The 26,125-nt window shown below is 43.9% G+C and overlaps 1 protein-coding gene across 1 annotated transcript in view; it reads right to left on the bottom strand.

Moving 5' to 3' along the window:
• Positions 1–26,125, bottom strand: part of TMEM135 (transmembrane protein 135) — a 2,087,148-nt gene that overhangs the window by 456,382 nt on the left and 1,604,641 nt on the right. The window contains exon 7 of the mRNA XM_069639711.1: positions 9,578–9,619. Within this exon, the coding sequence (XP_069495812.1) occupies positions 9,578–9,619 (42 nt within the window). The remainder of the gene's footprint in view (positions 1–9,577; positions 9,620–26,125) is intronic.

Consider the following 26,125-nt stretch of genomic DNA (forward strand, 5'->3'; position numbering starts at 1 on the left):
AGGTTATCACCTCTGATCGACTGTGTAAACAAGGTCCTCAAGGACTCAGACAAACCGCCCTATAAAATTAAAAATGAGTACCAATTATGAAAGCCTGAATGGTACCGTCACGTATTGATCAACGTTCTGAGAATGTAGAGTTCCATTTCAAGAATAGCCAAGTCCCAGACATTACTGTCATTTCTGTAGAACACAATGGTGATGGCAACCCCTCTCCATTCTTGAAAATCAACCTTTCTCCCAGTTTTAAGTGGCAATTCACACTGGAAGGGAACACCCTAAAATGTTACACCATTCCAAAATCAGAAGAAACATGGAGTCCTGTGAAACCAGTTAAGGAAGAACCCGCACAAAGTCTGATGAAAATTCAGAAAAAGGTCCAGCAGTTGTTTTTCCCCATTCAGTTAAATGAGGGGGAGTAGCCGGTGCTCGCCAGAGTATTACTCAGGAAACTCCCAAAAGATCAGCCCATTTCCATGATTAAATTGATTGATAAATGGGAAGTAGGTCTGGAAACCCCAAATTCCAAACATCTGCTGCCTAGCAGGTATATGCTAAAAGTTTCCATTTGCGACAAAAGCATAGAGCATAATTGTTGGCTCATGATAGATGTCCCTTCCACCGTTTATTTGGGCGGTGACATTCTCAATCAGTTCGAAATCAATTTGGACCTAATTAATAATTAAGCTTGGTCCCGACTGGGGGATAACCACATGGGCTTTGAAAACAATGAAAAAGCATTCCAGTTAGCTCAATTGCTGCCTTATGCCATTGTGGTTCAAGTGTGAGAAGAGGTTACCATCCCAGGACAGGTGCAACTATTTACTCTTGCCCTCAAAATCAAGCAAGGAAAGAAAAACAAACATCAGGACGCATATATAAATCTAAATTCCCATCTCCAAAAACAAGGTTTGTATTTAAATCAGACACCGCTAGTAGACCTAGAACACAACACCATTTGAATATTGGTGGATAACGGTGACCCTTGAAGTATCACTTTGAGCGCAGACACCTTTATTGGAATGGCAGTTGATGCCCAACATTATTATATCGATTTAGGTAATGATATCATGGAACCAATCCCAAATGACTGTTTCAACCTCAGCAACGGTATTCATCCAGGAAAGATTTTTACTAGGCACAGTGGGAATTTCATGGTGTACTCTTCCTGCCCCTATGGGGTAGAAGAGGTGACCTGTGACATTAGGAGGGAGGAGGTAGTGTTCAGAGTCAAGGACCACTACCTCGAATCCCCTGTTCAGGTCAACCCCATCAAAAGAGATCTCTCCAACCAACTGGAGGATACCGCTGAAATTGCCAAGCCAAAGGTCTTTCCAGGTTTCAAGCAGATAGCTGAGGAAAGGATAAATCTTGCTGATGCCTGTGAGACCGAGGAGAAAAGATAAAAGCTAAAACAAGTCTTCCTGGAATTCCAAGAGATCTTTTCAATGGACTCATACGACTGTGGACGCACATCCATTCATTCAACCACCATTCCCACAGGCCCTGAGATGGCTCCAGTATTTGTGAAACAATACTGGTTACCTCTGGCGTCCATGTTGTCACTCACAGAGATTATTAAGAACTTAGAATCCTGTGGGATAATTCGTGCTATCCACAGTACCTTCAATAACCCAGTACTGGGGATACTCGAACAAAATGGCCGATGGAGACTATGTGCAGACCTGAGGGAGTTGAACAAACGGGTCCACATGTTAAAATGGCCCCTTCCCTACATCGATCCGGAACTGGCCCAGATTCAAGGGTGAAAGTTGTACACCGCCATTCACCTGACCAATGATTACTGGACAGTACCCGTGAGTAAGGAAGACCAGTACAAGCTTGCCTTTACCTTCAGGGGGCAGTAGTACATGGGGAGCCGAACTCCCTTTGGATACATAAACTCCTGAGTTAAAAAATCTTCCTACATAAGGCCTTTCCCGATTTGGGCAAAGGGGGAAACATGGCCTACGTGGATGATGTTTTGATCAAGAGCTCAACTGTGGAGGAACATATAGCAGAAATCTGCTATGTTCTAACACAGTGGCAGAAAGCTGGAGCAAAACTGCCCTTTCAGAAGGCACACTGGTGTAAGACCTGAGTGAACTTCTTATGGCATGAGCTTACCCCCGAGTGTCTAAATCCCCAGGCAAGGAAGGTGGAAGCCTTATTGAAATTAAAAGGCCCACTCTGCGAGAATTAAGAAGCCTTCTTGGACTCACTAATTATAATCAGAAATTAATTGACGACTACGCAGAGGTCACTCAACCCTTGGTCCATTTATTAAAGGCCCGAATCAAGTGTGAGTGGGGTCCAGAACAATCTGAGGCAGTTAAACAACAGAAAATAAGCCTTTCCCAAGCTCCTTGTTTGGCTTACCCCATAAAGAACTGGAGTTCTTCTTGGAGACGGGATTCTCAGATACTTGCCTAACAGCGGTATTGTACAAAAAGCATGACAATGTCAACAAAGTCAACTCACACACGAGCAAGACTTTGTCCTATGTGGAGGAAAAATTCAATGACTGCAAGAAGGCACTCCTGGCAATGGTGTGGGCGTTGAAAAATCACCACCACATCATTGTCGAGACTCCTCACCAACCCTTGCAATATCTACAAAGTGACAAAATCCAGGCGGGGAATGTTAGTAATTCCAGAATTACTTCCTGGATTCTATCCATGCAAGGCTTTCCTGTGGAGGTCAGATATGGCCAAAATAAGAAGAGCCCATTAGAGCAAGGATTGGCAGACTTAAATAATTGTGCTCAAGAAAACTGTCTTGAGGACGAACGTCTAATGACCAAATGTCAGGGCATACCCACAGTTTATGTGGATGGGTGCTCGAACCAGGTTGATAACAACGGGGAAGAAGAACTGGTGGCTGGCATTGGGAATTCCTGGGTGAATGATACTCTAGAACCCTCTGCAGGTTATAAAATAGCACCCCGAAGTAGTCAGGTTGCAGAGTTGATGGACGTTCATCAAGCCACCCTCACTGCAGTGCACCACCAACTCAATGAACTGGTCATAATCAGTGAGTCTGATTATGTCAGGAATGGGTTTGTGGAGCACCGAATTAACTGGAAAATCGAGGCATGCTTTGTGCCAACAATAAACCCTTAAAGCATGCCAAACTGATCCAGTCAATTGATGATCTGGTGACCGCCAATGAGATGACCATCTATTGGAAGAAAATAAGGGGTTATTCCAAAATAGAGGGGACAGATAAGACTGGGAATGACCTGGTTGACCAGCTGGTTAAAACTGGAGCTCTGCATTGGGATTTCATAGAAAGAGAACCTTGCTGGGTGAAATCCAAGTTGTCACCGTCACCAGGTCACAAAGTTACCCCAGACACAGATTTGATCACTGCACAGAAAGAGGACCTGATTGTTGGGAAATTGTATTGACACATTGAAGACACCATAAGCTTTCCTCTAACAGAGTTGAATTATACCAGTAAAGCGGATCTCCGGGTGTTAATGTTTTCCAAGATGTTCTGGATCCAAGTGGGTTTGTTGTTAAGAAGAGCCCCTATCTGGCTGTGACCAGTGGGTGGTACCTACCTCATTCTGAAGACTGATGTTAAATCATGCCCATGATGCGGCCAATGCCGGTCATAGGGGGTTTCACACGACATTAGAAATCTTGCGCAAGGTTGCCTTTTGGCCACATATGGCCAGGACCTCGTCACTTTCCTAAAGAGTTGTCTTGTGTGTGCTCAATTTCAACCCAGTTCACTCACACGCAGAGCTCCCCTACAAAAAAGGGGAATGACACTGTCTTGGTCAGATTTGCAAGTCGATTTCATCTGGCCAGTGATATCACTTCTCTAGATGAAACATGTACATGTTGACTGAGACACAAAGTGGGTAGAATGTCTTCCAGCCCAAAATTGTAAGGCGGAGATAGCTGCTGCACTAATGATCACTCACATCATCTCTCCTTTCAAAGGATTGAGTCGGACCGAGGAAGCCATTTTACCAGTGAGATGATGGTAAAGATGTGGGAGATTCTAGGGGTAAAAAGAAAACTCCACATTGCCTTCCCTGCCGGCCTCAAGCGGGGTTAGAGAGATTCAACAAAACAATTGTGAGCATCTTAAAGAAATTTGTGGCAGATTCAGGACCCAGTCGGGACATCCGATTACCGCTTGGCCTGATGGCAATTAGGTCTACACCATCTTCTGCAACAAATATGTCTCCATTTGAGCTCATGACACGATGAAAAATTGTGTTAACGCAACATCTGGTCTACCGAACGCAAGAGCAGACACTGATAAATGCATCCACAACTCATGAGCACATTGAACATTTAAGGGAGCTTTTCCATTTGCTCAGCGCAATTTAGAAAAGTCAGCTGAAGGAATGATCTAAAGACCACCAAGAAAAAATATGAAGTAGAGGACAAGGTTTACCTGTACAATTTTGAAAGGAATCAGGCCAAGGAGCGGAAATTCATTCCATCTTGGCATTGTGCCTTTGAAATTGTAGATAAAATATCACCTGTTCCGAACAAGATCCGCATCCCAGAAGGAGAACAGACAGAAGAAAAATGGGTCCACATCAATCAGTTGAAAAGCTGTCATCCCAGACACTTGTTACAACTGATTGAGGGGCCAAATGAAAGTCAAGCACAAGAACCATCTGAAGAATGAAAAGGAAGGATGAAAACTCGGATGGAAACTAAGACGAATACATATAAATATATAACAGGTAGTAATTTACTTGGTGCTCAGGGTAAAATGGAAAAGAAAAAATAACAATGTGTTGTGAAATGGTGAAAGTGTCTTTTATACTTGCATGCTGTGGTTGTCATTTATATGTAAATCTTCCGGACGAAAATGTGTGTAAAAAGTATTTCTTTTTTTGTAATCTCTTTTTATTCATTTTTTTCCATAACTACACAAAAGCTTTCCACAATTACAGTTTTACTGTTCCCCTAATCCCCCACACTGTCCCACCCTTGAATCCACAACAACAGGTGCTAATACACAAGCATATGTTATTCAATTGCCAACAGAATATATGACCAATGAAACAAGGTTTCACATGTTTGTGCTAATAGGGCGACGATTGTTATGAGTGACACTGGGAGGAAGTGTACCCCAGGGGTAGTTGTACGATGATCCTAAGTTGTGCTCCCGCTGGATCAATTGGTTAACCCATCATTTCAGTACAATCAGGGCACATCATGATGCAGTGGGGCCTTTGTTTCTAAGGATATAAGATCGAAAAGAGTCACAGTAGTCGATTGACCTTGTTCCGGCAAGGAGAGAAGGAAGTATAATGATTCCCAGGTTTCACAGTTTCAGCATGTGAATACATTTTTTCACCGCAGGTGGCTTTGTTCTCTTCCATGTTTTAGCTTTTAATGCTCTGGCAACCACAGAAGCCATAGCCAAGAGTTTCCTTTCCATTTTAATGGGGACTTAAAAAATGCGAGTACCATGCCACCGGCGAATCATGTGGAGAGGCTGGCATAATCTTCTGTACACACCCTCCCAGAAGGCCTGTTTACGTACACAGTTCCATACCATATGCATATTGTCAGCAGGGTCAAAATTACACCATGGGCAGGAAGCAATCCTCTCGGGGTAGTATTTATGCAGTGGTGCAGAGGAATGGTACCACTGATGTAGGAACCTAAACTGTATAAGACAAAACATGGAGTTCAGTTATATCTCCCGGGTCATTCTACAGACCACCAGCCATTGGGACTCCGTCAGAGTCGTGCGAAATACCCTATCCCACCTCACCCTAAACAACACGTGGGGGAACAGGCAAAAAGATTTAATGAGTTTATACAGTGCCGAGACCACGCCAGTGAGGTTGGATTGGTTTGTCACAGAACTGAGCTAAAAGAGAAGGATGTATGTATCAGCAGGTATTCATCCCACAGCCCACAAAAGTGTTTCACGCAATCTATAGTAGACAAGCATGGAGACATCCAATTTCTCAAACTGTGTTCTAAAGATCCCCCGGAAGTGAGAGAGATTCCATGAATTGAGTCACATTGACGGGCTGTATCTCCCCCCTGGGTATTCGTCTGGGAGTTCTCTATAGCATACCTTTCAGATCGTCCGGTCGAGCCACAGCCCTTTTGAGTTTGACATGCTGCAATTCCGCTGAGGGGTGCCACCACCACATGGCATACTGGATCTGAACAGTGACAAAATATGTTTATAAATCTGGGTAATCCAGGCCTCCAGCAGCATAAGGCAGCGCCCGGGTGTCCTGCGCAATGCATGCTTTTCACCCCACCCATATCAATCCAGATAACAATGATCAGGCACATTTCCAGAACCATGGAGGTGGGAATCAATCAAACATTATTAAAGATGTAAAGCAGGATTCCAAGATGGTGGCCGGCGGAGGAGGATGTGCATGAGCGTCTCTCTCCCACTGGGCCGCAACAGCAGCTGACAAAGCAATGTGGTGAAAAACTTAGGTGGATCACCTCCGCAACGAACAGCACAATACACAGAGGGATTGGTATGGAGGATCACGTGAAGAAATAACCAGCTCCATCGAACAGGAGGAACACAAAGCCCAGCCAAAGGAACCATGCACCAAGACATGGCGCCCTGACAGAGGGAAAGAGGGGATAACCCTGGGAAGAGGGCGCCCACGATGACGACAAACCGGGCCTGGGGAAGGGGGGCAAAGACAGAGGGGAAACAACAATCGGCTGGGGGAAACATATCAGAAGCACCATTCCCCACCCACCAGGTACAAAGCGCTCCATGGTGGAAGATGAGGAGGACCCAGAGTGAAACTCCAACAACAGCGCCCAGGGATCACAAGACCAGGCCTAGCAGGAGCGGATGGGAACCCACCCTATAACACGGCGAAACAAGACAAGGCCACATAGCCTGGAGAAAAGAAGAATGGGGACAAGGCCACTGAACAAAAGGCCTGGAGAAACCAGGAAGGAGTTGAAGTAACAGAGGAGAGGCCTCCCTCAAAGGAGCGGTTCGGAGAAAACAGGAAGCAGATATGAGAACACGCAGCAGGGGAAAATTGGGGGTTCCCCCACCAGTACCCATTTGTCCAAAACAAGGGGCAATGTGGTGTTGGCAAGCAACAGACTCCACAAGCAAGACAAGCAAAGGGCATTAACTAGTTGTGGAGCTTGTTGGGGGAGAGGTGGTATTTCCTGCCCCCCTGCACCATTCCTGCACCAGGTAAATAACGTATATGCTAAGGGGGAAGACAACCCTGTCTCGTTTCCATGGTAGGAAAGATGCTATCTGAGACCAGTTGGTTCGTGCGTATCGTGGCCCGACGAGCCATATACAAAAGACAGACCCATTGAATGTAATGGAGACCCAATCCTGATCTGCACAGGATTTCGAACAGAAAAGGCCATTCGATGCAGGCCACCACAATGGGAACATCTTTCATGCAGGTCATTTTGCGTTGACCTACCCGGGATAAAACCTGCCTGGTCTGGAAGAACCAAAGCACTCATATGGGGAAGGAGTCCATCAGCCAATAGATTGGCTAGAATTTTATTATCCGTATTGATAAGTGACAGGGGTCTGTAAGACACGCAGTTGCAAGGGTATGTATTAGGTTTAAGGAGAAGCGTGACCACTGCCATTCTGATGGATTTAGGGAGGAGGCCAGCGGACAAGGAGAATTCATACATGCGACACAAGTGTGGAGCAAGGATATTGGCATATGCTTTATAGAATTCCGCTGAGATACCATCCTGGCCAGGGGCTCTGCCGGTTGAGAAATTGCAAATAACCCTACAGATTTCTTATATGGAAGGGGGAGAGTTCGTCAGATCCGCAACAGCGGGGTCCAGCCATTCCAGAGCTACCCGGTCAGGGTACACTCTAATCCGATAGTTGAGATGAATATAGTAAACTATAATAATTCCGAAAATTGTTATTGATCACGTTGGAATCTCGTGTTGGGACCCCGCTCGTGTCAGCAACCTCCAATATCTCCCCCCGACCTCTATCCTCCAGATACCTCTCCTCCCTATTCGCAGTGTCAGAATGTGCAAGTTGCTTATCCACAAGCAACTTTTCAACCTGTGGATCCCCACCCTGAGTCTGTTTATGTACCAGGTCTTTTATTTAGCTTTCGAGGTGACGCAAGGTCGTCCTCAAGGATTTAAGGACGCCACCCTCCCTGGTAATCCAACATCACCTTATGAACACCTTAAAGGCCTCCTAACTCGTTCTATAGTCGGGGACCGAGTCAACATTAACCTGGAAATATTCAAAGATATCCCCCTGTATTCCGTCCAGGAATACCGCATCCTCAAGGGCGAAAATGCCAACAAGGTTGGTGCAGTATTGCGTTGGGGATAGAAACAGTAGCCAATATCGGGGAGTGATCGAAGAGTATTCTAGGTAGCATCCTGGTATGCTGTGTCGCACCAGCCAACGGGGCGGTCAACATAATATAGTCTATTCTGGAGGCACAGCCATGTGCTCCCGAATAGATTGAGAACTCCCTTTTAATGGGATGCATATCGATCAGGCCTATAGAGTCAGCTATATCGGCCCATGCAGTGGGTGCCTTAGGTAGTGTTGTTTGTGTTGTTGAAGACCAGTCCAGATCTAGGGACATTTCCACATTAAAGTCCCCCGTCCACACCACTTCGTATGTAGAGAATGTATGAAGTAAGGCAGAACATTTCTGAAAAAACCCAGGCGAGTCAACATTAAGGGCATATATGCTAATAAACAGGATTTCTGAACCAAAACATTCACCTGCAAGAAAAATGTAATGCCCCTCCACATCACATTTTATCATGCAAACGAAACTTCACAGACCGATGTATATATATTGCGACCCCCCCTGAATTGCGACAAAAAGAAGGACCCGTATCTATGCAACACCCAGCCCATGGCCGATGGGAGCGGTCCATCCCCCGGAAGATGTGTCTCTTGTAAACACAAAACATTAACCTTATGCATCTTGGCATGATTACTCACCAATCGAAATGTTTTACTGTTGGGGACCCCCCTGATGTTCCAGGACTTTATATATAGGGTTGCACTCATCATTTTCATATTAATATAGGACCAGAAATCTGGTACACCGGTCTGAGCAGTGCCACCAACAGTAATTTCTTCTCAGCTGACCTACACACCCCATTTACAATATGATTCTGCAGCGTAGAACAGTGATCATGTAAGCACCTTGAACACAAAACAACAGCCCTTATCCCCCCCACCCACACTGGAAACACCAACATACCAGCATATTACCCACCCTAAATGAACCAAAAAACTGCGACGGTAGGAATGCCTTGGGAATCACTGCACTTTGATTTGGTACACCTTCGGGTAGTACTGCTCACAGCGGTACACGGGGAATTGAGAGTTCTGAATGTAAGCGTTCTGGGGCAGACAAACCAAGGAACTATGCTGCAAAGAGTGTAGGCGTTCTTGATAGATCCGGCTATGCCTATGCCCTTTAATTTTTAGTTATAATTCGGTTAACGGCCCACATACTAAAGGTATTGAAACCATCCAGACCTACCAATACTAACCCCTTCAGTGCTACATTGCATTACCAAATCCTTGCCTTTCTTCTGCTTCTGTGACTTACTTGAGTGCTGAGAACGTGAATCCTTTCAAGCCATCTTTGCATCTGAAATCAGAAAAATCGTAAGCTGTAATTTTTGCCAAGAAGGTACACAATAGGGTACTTGTAAAACCGCCTTAAATATAGAAATGGAGCAGCAAACGCCAGCATTCTTTGCATGCATAAAGACATCTGTGTGTGAATTGCCAGATGCACACACGCCTTTCCACAATACTCCAATATCAGCATTAAATTTAATGTATCGTGCAAGATCAGTCAAAAGTACTCGGAGCTGAAAGTTAAATCACTTTTTTACTTTTCCCAGAAAGAAAAGTGGCGATTCTTCTTATGTGCCTGCCAAACAGGACGCCCGGGTTTGACGGTAGCCGGAGCCAATTTGGGAGCAACATGCTGGCGGCGGTTCACGCGGCTTTGATCCTGGCAGGGATGAAGTTCACTACAAGCTTGTGGTAGCTGGCCCAGATTGTACAACCACGGTGGTAGCTGGCTGAGTTTGTACAAAATCTGTGGTAGCTGGCAAAGCTTGCACAACCTGCTGTGATGGCTGGAAACGTGTGTACCACCTGTGTGTATATGGATCTGACTTGGTATTGTACACACCTAGCAAAGGAGCACTGGGAAACAGTTCAAGACTGTGGACAAAAGTAGAGAGGGGAAGAACAGTTGCAAGGTCTTAGAGGGGATGAGGTGGCCAAGAATGTGAAACCCATGTGTTAGCTGGTCGGGAATGTACCACCTACTCTGGTACACAGCCTACTGAATGTGCATCCTCTAGCAGTTGGCAGAGAGTCTACAATCACTGCGGTAGGGGGCTAAGATAGTACACCACTGAAGTAGTTGATTGAGATTGCACGCTTGTATGGTAGCAGACTAAAATTGCACAACCCCATTACAAGCACTTATTCATGATTTATAGTGGCAGCACACGGTGCAATATGCTCCAGAACACAAGCTGCAACTGTCTGAGATTGTACAAGCTCTGTAGTAGCTGCCTGCAATTGAAACCTGTATGGTAGCTTTGCAATAGATGGCTGAGACTGCACAGCCTTTGCAGTACATGGCTTGCCTTGCAAAACATGTGCAGTACCTGGATGAGATTGGACTGTTGTATAGAAGCTGGCTAGGATTGTACAAGCTCTGCAGGAGTCAGCCTGGTTGAAACAATCTCTGTGGTAGATGGCACAGTGTACAACGTGGATGATAGAAGGCTAAGATTGTGCAACCTTTGCAGTAGCTAGTTAAGATTGCCTAACGTCCAAAGTAGCCGGCTAACATTGCACATCTATGCGGTAGAGGTAGCTGTCAGGTGGGTGTCGGGCCAGCCTGGGCAAAGTGGCAGGTGTTGAGCCATTGGCCACTAAAAACCTGAGCTAAACCCCACCGGGAAAAACAATTCAAGAGAAAAACGTGCCGATCGGGCATTTGGCCGACATCCTGTTACACTCCCCCCTGCACGCAAATAACTTTCATAGATCCCTCTCACGCCTCATTGTTGTTAGCAGCAAATCTAAATGGGAAGTTCGTTGGGTACATTGCTTAGTTAGCAGATGTGGCGTTGAGTGGGGAACAGAAGATTAAAATTAAAAAAAATGTAATGGGTTCTTTATATCACGCTTCAGGCTGGACTCCAGTGCGCATTTGAGAAGGTTCTACCCCACACACTACTTCACTTACCTACCTAGTCAGAGTTTTCTTTTTGTTAGATTAGTACAAGTAAAGACAAACTCCTCTTTTTAAGCTGTCTAGTAAATTTCCATATCTACTTCTTTCACACGTAAAAAAGGGTTTGCTTTTTTGTGGAGCTTCACATTATATGCACATCAAGCACAATAATAGGCTGCAGGTCAGTTTCAAACAATGGCAACAAACAAGTGACCATGGCACACAATGTTTTTATTGTGCGTTTTCAAGTCTTAAAAGTTAAGGTGCCAAACCCAGAAGAATTTTTTTTAGACTGACAGTACATTGTGTTATGATACTTGCATTGTTCTATTCAAGAGATGAAAAACATCTTTACAATCATACTGTTTGGCCTTAATATTCGGAGTTATATATTGGTCAGGTTGGTTTTTAATGTGGGGTATGTAGCTTTCAAGTAATCTCTAAAAAACAAATTAATATTAATGGGATACAAAGAACGGAGAGGTTGTGTGCTGCCTTTAGAAAGAGCAGGGAAAGTAGTTGGGTACTGGCTATTCCAGCACCCCACAGAACAGGTGCTAGACACCACCTCCAAACGAATGAGCAGAGCTGAACACAGCATACAAGTGAAGTCTGAATTTAATATGTTGTCTGTCAAATTATGGTAGGCATGATTTCACACAAAATAATCCATGAAGCAGCTGGCATACTCTGTAGCAAATCTTGCCCCCATTGTAGTATTCCATTTTTGAAAGTAACACTTATAATTGAACATAGTCAATGATTATAACTATCAACCACGCCGCGGGGGCGTACAATGCTGGTAATGGCCCACGCAAAGAGAGGGCCTTGGCGAGGGCTTGCCATACCGGCCGTGTACGCACCCCTGATAAGGAGGCGATTGATATTCACACCCTGGGGCTCTGCCAAAGGTGCAAATAGTTTGTTTTATTTTTTCATAGGAGACGGGCTCCGCGTCTATTGCGTGAGCACAATCTCGCATGAAAAATAAAGAAAAACAAATGGCCCCGACTGTAGTAAATAGAAAATGTACTTAGTCCCTTTTCTAGTTCGATGGTCGGCGCCATGGATGGAAAAAGAGTGCTGGGACGAGAGCAGAAAGCTCTGGTCCAGTGGGTAAGTGGAGAGACAGGGTGGAGGGAGGTGGAGGAAGGCTGCAGGAGTTCTTGGAGGGTTGGCATGGGAGAGGAAGGTGGGGGCGGCTTGAGTGTGGGGAGGAAACATGGAGAGGCTCCCTGCTGCCTCCCCACAATCAAGATGTCAGCACCCGGGGGAGGGCCATGGGTGGCTGGAAAACACGGGTGGTGGTTCTCACCCACATTTCCAGCCACCCGATTGGCTGAGCGCCTTTCCCCGGTTGCAAATGTTCAATTTGAGCTTCAAGGTGGCACATAGAATTTCTGTATGTTGCTAAAATTAGGATGATTGTGTCTAGAAAGGATATGGCCACCATTATTACCCATCATGACATTTAGATGTGTATAAAGCAGTCACATGTAGGGTTGGTAGGACAAACTTGGGATGCTGTTGAAATTGGCCAGTCCAATGGAGACATCCATAGCGTCTTACACTTATGAAGGCAAAGAGGTCTGTAAGGAACTCATGTTGCCAACAGTAAAGACAGACACAAGTGATCACAGTTCAAGGGTGTTTATTAAGCTGCAAAGGTAGGTTGGAAAAATGCCTATATAAACCTAAATCTAAGATGGGAGCAAGCTTCGACATCAAATAATAATAAGACAGCCCTAGTGGCGCCTTGTCAAATAAAAGGGCCTATACTAAGAAAAAACTATTTTACAGAGGATTTTACAACCCCCCTGTATGACTACTTTGACCCCCCCCCCCCTCGCCTTTCCCAAGGCCTTCTGGTTATGGTAGTTCAACAATCGGGTAATCGGCCAGAGTTTCCCAAGTGAGCACCCACGTGGTGCCAGACTCCTCTGTTGTTGGTTTTCCCCCTTTCACATCAATCCTTCTTTTTGCTTTTACAGTTCAATTAGCCGTTTGCTACTTTTCGTTCGACACATTTCGGTTTCTTATCAACTCTCCCCTCGACTCACCGGCTGTGATGAATCGCTTAGCTTTCTTTCTCTTTGGAATCAAGGTTGGTACCATGGAGACAAGCGTCTCTCCCTGGCTTGGTTATCAGCGGAGGAGGGTCTCGTGTACCATTGACATCTGCTGCAACACACTCTGGCTATTGTTTGCGGTCTTACGATTCCTTCTGCAGAGGTTTCACAGGCCTTGGTGAGAAAGGGCAAGGCGGCTTCTCTCTTTGTCTCCCTCACGGTATGTGCTGTCTTTCTCCTCCTCTTGAATTGCTGTGTTGAGTTAGTTTTCTGGACGTGCAGTCTACCTTGCTTGTCTTGTGCTCCACCTTTTATCCCCATGGGGAAGGGAAAGGGCCGTCAGGTGTGTGCAATTCTGGTTAATTGCCTGTCTTTGCGTGTCCCTGGTGTTGGAACATGTCAGGTAAATGTCTTTAGCATTAGTCTGTTGTTTTTTTACGTTGGAAAAAAGTGTTGGAAAAGGAGGGGGTTAGAGTTTCTAGGGATTCTACAAGGTTCGAAGGGGAAAGGGTGTTATCTGAAAACCTAGAAAGTTAAGAGTGGTAGGATTTGGGTGAAAAAAGAGAAATACTAGGATTGTTATTGTGAAAGGAACAGGGGGTATTGTGGGACCGGTAGTGTTTAGTCCAAATAGACTGGATGTCGGGAAAGAATAACCAGAGGGATGTGGAAAAGAAAGTCCGGAAGATTTCGGGTAGGACGCAGGAAAACAAGGATTCTGGGATAGATAATCTTTGGGTGCAAGCAGGTTTGAGATCTTAGGGGATTGGTTCTGTACAGAGGGGTCATTGGCTCTGAAGAGGAGAGATTTAATGGGAGGAAGCGAGGCAGATGTATTATAGCCTACAAAGGCATAAGGGATATCGTCCGCCTCTCCTTCTTCCTCAACATAATACTGCGTCTCAGCTGGGGTATTTCCTTCAGCATAACCCTGGGTTGCCCTACCCAGGTAATCCTCTTCCCTTCATCAACCCCTAGGGTTGGACTTTGAAAGAGCCTGTTCTTCCTTGCCCACCTGAATAGGGGATTCCCGAGATCTACTTGGGAGAATACCCTCAGGTTTCTCAAAAGTCCCATAGAATTGTAGAAAATAATCAACATATTCCAACAGTTTCTCGGATCGAGACCATATACCAGAGATTATATGCCTACGAGGTGGACATTTACATGGTTTAGCAGTCCCTTTGCAGTCCTTTGATAGTCATTGACAATCTGAAGAGGTCTTATGCCTTCTCAGATGTGGCCAGTCCTATTCATGACAACTAACCCCGCCTTTCAACTTCATGAATGACTAATTCATTATGATTTATGGGAGTCCCAAGTATCAAATTCTCTTCATGCGTCAAATAGTTTATGTTGGAGTGTGTTCCTTAGAGTTTAGCTAAAGATTGTTCACTTCATCTTCTACAATTGTATAAGAAAAGCACCAATAGAATTGCTTGAGAGGAATGGGTGTGAAAAGACCCATGTTCAAATACGCTCTCTAGACTATACAGACTATCGATCTATACAGGTTATTTTAAGCTAAATCATGCCCGGCATCATTTTATCAAGGACACATTTATTTTGACTTCTTTTTATCAGCTGGAGCTGAGGAGAACTGTGGCCATGTGTCAAAGGCGCGGAATGGGCTCAAAGCACGGCTTCCCCCTTTGTTAAAATATATGTTTTTGGGAAAATAATTGTACCACTGGGCTGCCTCTGCCAAATTTGGAATGCCAAATATGGGTTTTATGCTGGGATGCAGCATGCTAGGTTTGGGTTTTGTGTAGTGGGCGGCGAGGTGGCAGAGCACCAAGTATGGGCCTCATGTTGTGGGAGGTTGGGAGTCAGAATACATGGTAAGGGTAAGACATGAATTCTCTGGCTACCCCACCTCTACTGTGCAATAGTTGGTGGAGATTGTGCAAGCTCCATGGTAGTTGGGTGGGTAACGAAAAACGTATATTGAAGATGTTGTACAACTACTATTGTAGCTGCTAAAATTGCAAAACCACTGAAGGAGCTGGCATTGAATTATTTACCTTAAAACAGCAGCAATGCGATAGTAGGGCCCTATTTGATAAAGACGCTGGGAAAACGTTGCCAGTGAGGCGATTGTTTTTCCTGAACCCAACAAATCCTTCGTTACATATTCCAGGACGGGTGCTATTTACTATTCTAAACTCCAGTCCTCAAACGTTTGGGGAAAGTGCTCGATTTTATATGTGTGTTCAAATATGGCCCTCTGGAGACATTTTCTTTGGCGACTTTGACTGGTTACTCTATGTAGAGGTGACATAGATTCCCATCCAAAGTGCAAGTCTGAGAGGAGGTGAGGTCATTCGGGCTGTAGTAGAGAGGCCTGCAATGCCTGGTGAATTTTGGAGGATATGATATGATAGTCTATTTATATAGTGCCTATACACAATGTGTTTCAAAGTGCTTCAAGGCAAGGAAGGGAGGGAACAAGGGAAAATACAATGACATTCTTACAGGCCATGAACAGTAAGGATGTGAAATTAACTATCGTACTCGGCCTGACAACATTTGTGCAAGACCTAAGACATAGATAAGAAAGGGAGGGGGAGAGTGGGAAGGAAATGGAAACAGACAGGTGACTATCGTACTCAGCCTGACGACATTTCTGGTAGAGCCGGAGAAAAACAAAAGGTGAGGGAGAGGGGTGCAGAAAGAGAGGGGAAGAACAAAACAAGCGACTATCGTACTAGGCCCGACGACATTTCAGATAGCGCTGGGGGGGGGGGGAATGGTGGGGAGTAAGAGTTTGCCTAGGGACGGTGTCAAGAGGGTGTTTTTTGGGTTCCTACTATGCCAGACTGAGACAAAGGTATCCAAATGGTGCCTGCCCAGCATCTGTGGCAGTGAGGCCAGCTCTGGGCATGTACCGTGCCACACTTGGATTGTGGCTCAGAGTGTGGTGGAAGTGGAGATGGCATTTGTTTTCCTGTGGCAGACCATGGTGAAGCTCCCAGAGAGTCTGGAGTCTGGAGGAGAGAAGCAATGTCCAAAAAAAGGTTTAATTAACACTGTCCTTTGGCCGGAATGTCTCCCTGAATACGGGTGGCATTTGGGAACCTGTGTAATTAATGTCCACGGGCCAGCCACATATGCAGAGAGTCAGAGAATTCTAGCACTACTGTCATAGAAAACCGTATTTATATTGCAAAACTGGGATTGAAAATGGCGGAAGTTTGCCATTGCGATGGGGGGGGGGGCGGGAAGAGACACGGGGCGAAAGGTTAATATAGAAACACAACAAATTCCAGTCTGAATATAATATAGCCTAAACCCCCAAGAACCCTTCGTTTAAGAATCCACCGTTATTTTTTACTGTAGTTTTAACATTTGGCCTGTGGATGTCGCCAGTAGACTGCAATGCAAAGCTCGGCGAGTTGTGTAGGCTCACAAAACCAAACCACAGGTGATCGTGTTGCTAAAACTATGATGATATGGCGATGATGACGGGCGGTGGCGTTCCCATCTCCCACCCTCTAGTCGGGACTAGTCATTTTAAGAGGCCATCGGCGTCCAAGACGGCCATGGCCGGGCGTGCGCATCAAGGAGAGTTAATAACACGGACGCGTTCCTGTACATAAATATTTGAACTTCTGACAATTTTCCACCCCAAAAAGCTTTCTATCCGTCTTATTTTAAAATTGCATTTACTTTTTTTTGGTTGCTGAACCGATCCTCCATTTTATTCCTGTATTCTCTAAAATAGGAAGTGACCTCATAGGATCGAAGAAAGTGAAGTGTATATATAGATAGAGCAAAGAAGCAAAGTCAAAGAAAGGTTGAATTACTTTTACTTTCCACCAACAGGTTAACTTTTTGTGGTAATCGAGCTCCCTCCAAAATCTTTTCCTCTCACCAACTGGCAGCCAGCAAAATAGCTCATCGAGTTAAGCGTTTGCCTATACCTCTCAACTCAAACATCTTTGACGGATGTCACCTGCTGTGCAGTCACTATATACAGCAATCCAGTAACCTGCCACAGACATCAACAGGCTACCACCCACCAAAAACTAAATCATCTGTTATTTTCGGCCCAGGTGCTCTCAATGCTAAGCGGTATGGCATGGTCGACACTTTTGGGTTTACCCTGAAGGAGTCTAGGTTCGAGTCCCAAAAGGGCAGACTGTCCATCATTCCAAGGTTGATAAATGAGGGCCATTCCATCGAGTAAAATGAACTCTTAATTAATGATTTTAAAATATGTTATTATTTGTATTCTTTTTTTCCGATTATTCTGCCTCCTCGCCCCCATCCGCATATCCTCTGGCAATCTGGTGCTTCGGCCAGAAAGACACACTTCAATATAACCTGGCAAACCTCTGACCGTATGCACAATACTGATACCGCACAACTACCACGGTAGTTATCCGAGTCCTACGTGCCCTACTTTTACTACAACTTCTGATAGCAGTAGGACTGGTACTATAGTACTACTACTCCAGGACTTACGGATGCTACTACTAGTCATAATGCTCATGCTCTTAATTAAGCAATATTACCCGAGCAGGGGGTGCATTACCAGGCAAGGTAATTCCCAGGGCAAGGTAGAAGCTTGAGTGAAGCGAGCACCCCCTGCAAGGGTAATGTTGCTATTAGTATCCAGCACGATGTACCGGATACTAATAGTTTTGTTTTTTTAAGATGAGAAAGGACGCAGTCATTTAAATAAACAAACAAGATGGCTGCTATGGAACTGGGAGAAGGGACTAGAAATAGTCTCCCGTTCCATGGCGGCCATTGAAAAGTGAAAAAGAAATTAACAGGATGTCCTCCCTTTCCAAGCCGGCCATTCGGAGGCAACGGGAACACTGCTGTTCCTGGCGCTGCTGACGGACCAGGTATCCTGCATCTCCCAGCAGGTGCGCTCTTGGAACCCCAGCTATGGCACTGAGGAAGTGTATGAGCAGTACTTGGTTAGGACAGATCAGAGAAAAGGTGGGAACTAGACAGATGACAGGCAGCTGCTAGGACATCTGCTTCATCATACTATCCTGTATCAGCCTCACAAGGAAGCTGCTTCATTGTGTCTTTTGTGCAACCTGAACCGAGCTACAACATACATGTTACTAGTATTGCTGTTGTCCTACTACTATTAACACTAGTATAAGTATGTCTGGTCACGTGGCTCTTAGTAGACGTCTGTGGACTACTACTACTGGCACTAATATTGCTACTCCTTTTACTAGCCTGACTAGCCTAGAACTAAGACCACCAGTAATCCATCTGCCCTACAATTGCTATTACTGGTATGGATACTACTACTTGCACCAATTGTACTACTACCACTAACACTACTGATAACATTGCAACTACGATTAATGGTGCTACCATTATTAGTAGTTTATGTACATTTAGTGGTAGTGTTAGCATTGTATTTGTAGTTGTATCAGCGGTGCACCAACAAATAATACTATTACTGCTCATATTAGTACTTCTGCATTCACTAATACATCTATGGGTAGCATTGTAGCTACTAATACTTGTACTATTATTAATACTGCTACTCATAGTAGTGGTACTGGGAATAGTACTGTTAGTGTGAGTGCTACTAGTACTACTTGTAGCATTGGTACTGCAGCTATTATCAGCAATACTAGTACCCATAGTAGTATTCTAGATACTGCTGCTATTACTACACCTACTTCTACTGCTGGCAGCGCTAGTGCTACCACTGTTGGCAGTACTATTGCTGCTAATGGAAGTAGAACTAAAGCAACCGGCAGGAAAATAATACATCATTAGAAGCATTATTGCTAGTAATAGTATTAGTACAAACAATACTTGGTGCACTAGTAATAAGCATAGCAACAATAGAAGTACTGTATTAGGACAAGCAAAAAGAATAGCCATACATATCCCAATAGAAACTGTAGAACTATCATAGTAGTACCAACATGATTGATCAACAAGGTATAATTATTACCATCGGAGCTAGGGGCAGGCTCTCCAGGTATGCACGTCAATACGGGTTAGGACGAGTTCACCAGGCATGTACCTGTGCTGTGGGAGGCAAGTTTCTGGAGAAGAAACATGCTTTAGAACTCGTGTATACACACAGCTCAGTGACCCTTGACCTGGAGGTGAAATTCCAAGGATGGCTAGTGGGTGGAGCTGCGACATGAGTGCTTGACAAAAATGGCCTAGTTTAGGAAAAAAGGGTTTTCAAGCTTTTCTAAACCCACCATAACATTGCTGGTGGTTGCCCTTTTCTATAAAAACAGGAGGGAATAGTTTTTACAATACACATAATTATACTGCCATTTATTCAGCTATGCAACTATGAGCAGCAGTAGAGCTGGGAAATCTGCAGTAATAAAAACAATAATTGAAAGGAACAATGTTTACAAGTTGTGTGAAAAAGTGTTGTCAATCGACAGAGCTGACTTGCTGACTTGAAGTGTCTTGTTGTGAAATAGCTAGTTGTCTTCGGGCAGAAGCAGCAGGGATATCTTTACTTATTTTGTTATATATACAGGAGGAACAATGCTCTTCTGATCACAAAAGAACATACAATAGATAAGAAATCAGATGTGACGGGAAAAAGCAAGCTTCTTACAATGGGGTGAGTTGAGGGACATTCTGACCAGGTTGTGGAAGGGAATAAATGGAACAGTTCCTGGGAACAATACATAAGTAGACATACATAGATTAAGGACAATGAACATTTTTAAGTGCAGGTAGGCGGTACAGCCAGCTATGCTTGGGTTGTGACCATGATGGGTGAAGTGCAAGACTGGAGGCAGAGGAAGTGAGGGACAGAGGCAGGTTAGAGGCGAGGGAAAATCTTTAGCTAGTAGGCAGATGAGAGGTAGGTTAAGAGGGTAACTGAGACGAGGAGGTAGGCTTTTAGTTTGGTTTTGAATAAATCTGTGTGGACTGTTTCTTGGATGTCCTGGTGAAGAGAATTCCATGCAAGTGGAGCAAGAAGAGAGAAGGAGCGGAAGCGAGAGGAAGCACAGGGAGGACGAGGAGCCACAAGGGTAGTCGAGGAGGCAGAGCTGAGATTATGAGAAGGCTTGTAGAGTTGGATAGAGGATAGATACAGTAGTGCCTTACCGCGGATAGATTTGTGAACCAGGAGAAGATATTTAAATCTGTCTCTCTTTAGCATCGTCAGTCATCCAGCCTAGCAACGGTACGAGGAAATAGGTGTGAAATAAGGGAGTTTAAAGAGCCATGGTAGCAGAGTTAATGATCTTGTCGAGAGGACAGAAAGCATAGTTGGAGAGACCAAAGAGGATACTAGCACAGTAGTCCAGTTTAGAGAAGACAATGGTAGTAAAGAGATGCCTGGCCGTGTTGCAAGGAAGGAGGTGCCTGATTTTCCAAATATTTAGGAGGTTGAGGCGAGCTTCTGTTCCAGTTTTGGAGATGAAAGTAGAGAAGGTGTGAGAAGGGTCATAGATGACGCTGAGGCTTCAAGCTGAAGAATAGTAGGGGAGTGTCAGGTGCAAAGTAGAAAGGAAGGGAAACAGAAGAGAGAGAGAGTATTTGGTGTAAGAGGATTCAATTCAACACTACAGCTAAGTCAATGCCTAGTCTGGGATACTGAATGGAAACCCTTATTGATATACCTTTATGTCCAGTTCATGAGTTCTGGATGACTACCCCTATATAACACCCCTCTCTTGGAATCCCCCTGACCCCACTGAGCCAAGAAGTAGTTCTGTTTTGCAAGTTAAAAGGTTTATTGGAGAATTTAAACAATATATATATATATCACACTTTATAATAAATTAATAATTGAATATCACACTTAATCTGAGCAGTAATCAATAATGGATAGTCTGGCACTAGCACACTTCTTTATAATCAATGATGAGTGGTTATAGGATGGATAAGATAGATGGATAAGATAGCAACAATACTTTTATGGTTTCAAATGGATGCAAGGTGGAATGAAAATGCAGTACAGAAAAAAAACTTGATAGGGTTTCAGCAAAAGACAATGTAATCACTTTCTTGGACACTTCACCCCCCCTTTTATGCAATGTAAGGAGATGAAGATGACACAGTTCTTAGGAATACAATCAAATAGAATTCAATGGAGTAAAGGGCGCGGCTGTTGTTGGCTGTGCGGCTGCTGCTGTGATCTTTCCTTACCTGCAACCGCGACTTGCTCCGATTCGCGTCAGTCTAACGGCTGGAGCCGTTAGTAGTTGAAGCGAGCACCTTCTCTTCCTGGCCTGTCACGTGACTGGAGTCACGTGACCCTTTTTTGACCACACCTCCAGGAAGACCCATAAAAGCTGCACCCAGCGGCCCTTGCGGCGTGAAGCCCGCAGTGGAGTAAAGGGCGCGGCTGTTGTTGGCTGTGCGGCTGCTGCTGTGATCTTTCCTTACCTGCAACCGCGACTTGCTCCGATTCGCGTCAGTCTAACGGCTGGAGCCGTTAGTAGTTGAAGCGAGCACCTTCTCTTCCTGGCCTGTCACGTGACTGGAGTCACGTGACCCTTTTTTGACCACACCTCCAGGAAGACCCATAAAAGCTGCACCCAGCGGCCCTTGCGGCGTGAAGCCCGCAGTGGAGTAAAGGGCGCGGCTGTTGTTGGCTGTTTGCGGCTGTGTGCGGTAAGTGCACGCTCCAAATATTATTTCTTATCCTACTGTTATTCTCCTCATTGAGTGATATACCCCCTAAAATGGAGCCCATCAAACCTCGAACTCGCCTCCAAGGCAAACTGGATGAAACGCTATCCATGGTTAATAATGGTCCTACCAAAACTGATACAAAAGGGCAACGAACCCCGATTTTATCTTCCACTCCGCATGTATACTTGGCGTCTGAATTACAGCAAGCAGATCAGCAGGCCCAGCATTTAACAGCACCTCAACAATCCCCTAGAAATATAATGCCAGCAATACAGTTAATCCAGAATATCGAGCCGGATTCTCTCTTGCCGCCACCTCCGCGTTTTCAACCTGCGGAAGTGCAAAGTAATACTATTTTTGACGACCCCAGTCATTCACAAACCCTTAGGGATCGAGCGAAACTTGCAAAACAACAATGGCAATCTTCTTATTTATTAAACAAAACGACTGTCAATGACAAACCACAACCTCTCTCAGTTCGTACTGCACGATTATCGCTTGATATAACTGAAATCAATGCAATCATGGATTCCCAACAAAAAAGAGAAGACATTTTCGGAGATAATCAGAATCCAACAATAGCTCCAAAAATAAACACTTCGACCCCAATTGTCCCTAAGGGTCTCTATGCACATATAAAAACTTCTCCAAAGACCATTCAAGATAATATAGAGCATGATCCGATCTTACCCCCTAAGATGTCTGAAGGAACAGACGACTTTCAAGACCAACCAAACAGACTACCTACGACGATGTTGGAACTACAAAACTCGTTAGTCGCTGTACTTTCTATAGCTATGATCCCCTTTTTAAAATTACAAGAAGCAATGGTAGATTCTACCAAAGATCAAGCCACCTTATTGGCAATGATTATGACCAAGCATACGTATTTAGAAAGTTTTATTGGAACTATCCAAGAACGTCTAAATCATGAAGCAGAAACATCGCGTATATGGCAAAGTCGACTGGCCGAAATCGCAAGACAAGATCGTGCCGATAAACAAAATCTAATGGAGACTGTTTCCACCATCACAAAAAGAATGTTAGATGAAAAAATAAAGAAACAATCGCTAGTGCTGCCCCTTTCTGCAGGTCTAGCAAAACAATCTCAAACTATTGATAACACTGTACAAACTGACGGTCCAAAAACAGAACAACGGCCCGAACTTGAAGTACATCCAATCAACAGCGGTACAAGAAATCCAAATCATATGATGCCCACTCCTAACTCTGAACCGCCGGCATGTATCCCTTTTGACATTTTTGATTTGACTAAACGAGGCTCAGTGGGAATATCACCTCTTCCAAAAACAAACAAAAAGAAACTCACAAAAAAACTCCAAACGGGCTCACGGGCCTTCTTAAGAAAAATGCAAATTGTACAAACATCCGTGCAAGAAAACACAATCAAGACCGGAAGGGAAAAACAAAAAAAGGTTAACTCTAGCAGCCTGCCAGATGCTGCTGCCTCTACGTCAAGTGATACTGGACCAACCTCAACCAATAAAGATATGGATAAAATGCAATCGGAACCACTAGATGCACTACTGACAGTTATAAATCAAGATGCCTCTAATAAAATCACTGCATCAGTAATCGATGGCGAGAATAACTCTGATGACGTTACAACTCCTGAAGTTATGACACATAAGACGTTCAGCTCTATAGATCCACAAGACGAGATCTTTCTTGTGTTAGACGAATGTAAAGAATCTTCTTTTGATTCTGCGGACTTGAGTTACACCTCTCAGCACTCCTCTATCATCTCTTTAGAATACTCAGAAGTGTCTGAAGATGACGCAGGGTCACAGTCAGAAGTGAACCAAAAACCAAGTAACAACATGTCTCTCTCAGCTCAACCGGACCCTCCACTGATTAGACCGACCTTTCTTAACTGGAAAACAAGGTCTCTTGCTTTCAGAATTTCTCTAGCTTCCTGTGCAGCAAGTAATGATGAGGCTGTAATATTGAATAGAGCAAATGTATTACGCCTCCTAAATGCTATTCCACAAACAGCGGATATCAAATCGCGAGATATAGAAGTAATTCTATTTCCTAATAAAAACAAAATGGACTCTGTACAGATAGACTTCTATTCCGAAAAACTTATGAATCGTGTATTGTCTACTAAACAACAATTGGAAATTCTGGGATTCGAAGCTAAAGAAATTACTGTATCAAGCCTTTTGGCTTTGAACAAATACACCCACAAACTTGCGATAATGGACTCCTATCGTCATAATAAAACAAATGTGTACAACAAAACCTTAAAATATACTGAGGAAAATGCATTTTTTGATCGAAATGAATCTACAAAGAAACGCGGGCGATGGAGAGATCTAGAACGGTCCCTCGACACAAATGTACTATACAACGATCATCGGTTCGCGACCAAGAAAACATACTTATAACAATCAACAAGAAATCCAACACAACCGAGCGTGATTTCACTATGCTCGTGGAACACTCGAGGCCATAAACATCTTTTTAATGAAGGATCATCTGTGCTTTATGAAACTGAGATAATATGTTTACAAGAAACCTGGCTGAAAGAGGAGGTAGTTTGCGAAGGGTTTATCACATTATCTAACCCTGCAATCTCCTCTCAACTTGGACGACCAGCCTCAGGTATGATGATCCTAGTGAAAATCAATCCATCTTGGAAAATTATAACGAGAAAGAACATCCATCCCTGGGCTCAGCTTGTGACCATTCTTATTTCAACTTTATTTACAGACCAAGATCAATGTAAGGATAATAACTACATCACTATTTTCAATATATACTGGAATCCGTCAGCAATGAACGACCATAAATTCCTGGAATCCATACTGGACGAAATCGATAATATAGTCTCACTCAACCATGGAACGGTCTTTTTAATTGCAGGGGATTTCAACTTCCATTTATTTGACAAACAAGGCCAAAAACTGGACAGAAATGCATTATCAGAGAGAGCTAAAAAATGGGTAAAAGAATTATCGATTCGTAACATCACATTAATCGACCCTGCAGTGGACAATAAAGGAATCCCGATTCCAACATGGTCCTGTAACAACACAAATTCTATTATTGACTACATTTTTTCTTCAGAAGGCCTGAGAACTCTAATAACATCTACTGAAAACATTCCTCACACTCCCAGCGATCACCACCAAATAAGAATCACATGGGACTCAGCAACTTTAAAACATCCACGAATAATTTTGCCACCTCTCGAGATTAATAATGCTCTCAATAGAATTCGCATTAAAAACCATCAAATACCTGACTTATTGTCAACTTTTAAAGATTCTACACTGCATGATCATGCAAAACTTAACTATAGTTGGATTCTCGAGAGATACCATCATCCATCACATAAAAAACACCATCCTATTGTCTGTCATAAGCATCAATTCAATCTTGAAATTGCCCAGAAGAAAAAGAAGCTTCAAAAACAAATCAGACAATTAAAAAAATTGAAAGAACCTGACTTTGAGATCAAAATAAAAAAAGAAAAACAAAAATACTCCAATTCAATTAAAACAATTAAAGCTCTAACTAAACAGAATGACGCTGAAGCAATTTTAGCAGCTCTAAAAGACCAAAACTCAAGGAACTTTTGGACTCTGCTCAATCCTGCTTCCAAAGTAACCGCTATGATCCAAGAAGTCGAAGCTCAAGAATGGACAAAGCATTTTACAACCTTGTACAACACCTATCCAAATGTGTCTCTAACTAATAAACTGCAAAATAAAGAACCTTGGAATCTCAACTGGGATGTGGAGGATATAAGAATCACCATCATGGAGTTGAACCCTTCCAGAGCACCGGGACCTGACGGTCTATCTAACGCTACCCTTAAAGCAAACCCGCAAGAATGGGCAGCCTTCTTTTTTCATCTCCTCCAACTGATAGAAAAAACGAAACAAATTCCGCAAAGTTGGACTTCTGCTGTTTTGATTCCCATCTACAAAAATGGAGACCGCAAATCCCCTGCAAATTATAGACCCATAGCCCTGTTGGATCCCTTGGGCAAATTATTCACAGGATATCTTGTTATAAAACTCACTAATTGGGCAAAAGAAAACGCCAAACGAGACCAAAGACAAACTGGCTTTATCAAGAAAGTTGGAACAAATGTGAACTTACTACTCCTGAACCTGATTAAACATGAGGCAATACAAAAAAAACATCAAATTTATGTAATCTTCATAGATTTAAAAAT

The sequence above is a fragment of the Ambystoma mexicanum genome, chromosome 7q (genome assembly GCF_040938575.1).
Source record: "Ambystoma mexicanum isolate Mex_15411 chromosome 7q, UKY_AmexF1_1, whole genome shotgun sequence".
Classification (NCBI taxonomy): Eukaryota; Metazoa; Chordata; class Amphibia; order Caudata; family Ambystomatidae; genus Ambystoma; species Ambystoma mexicanum.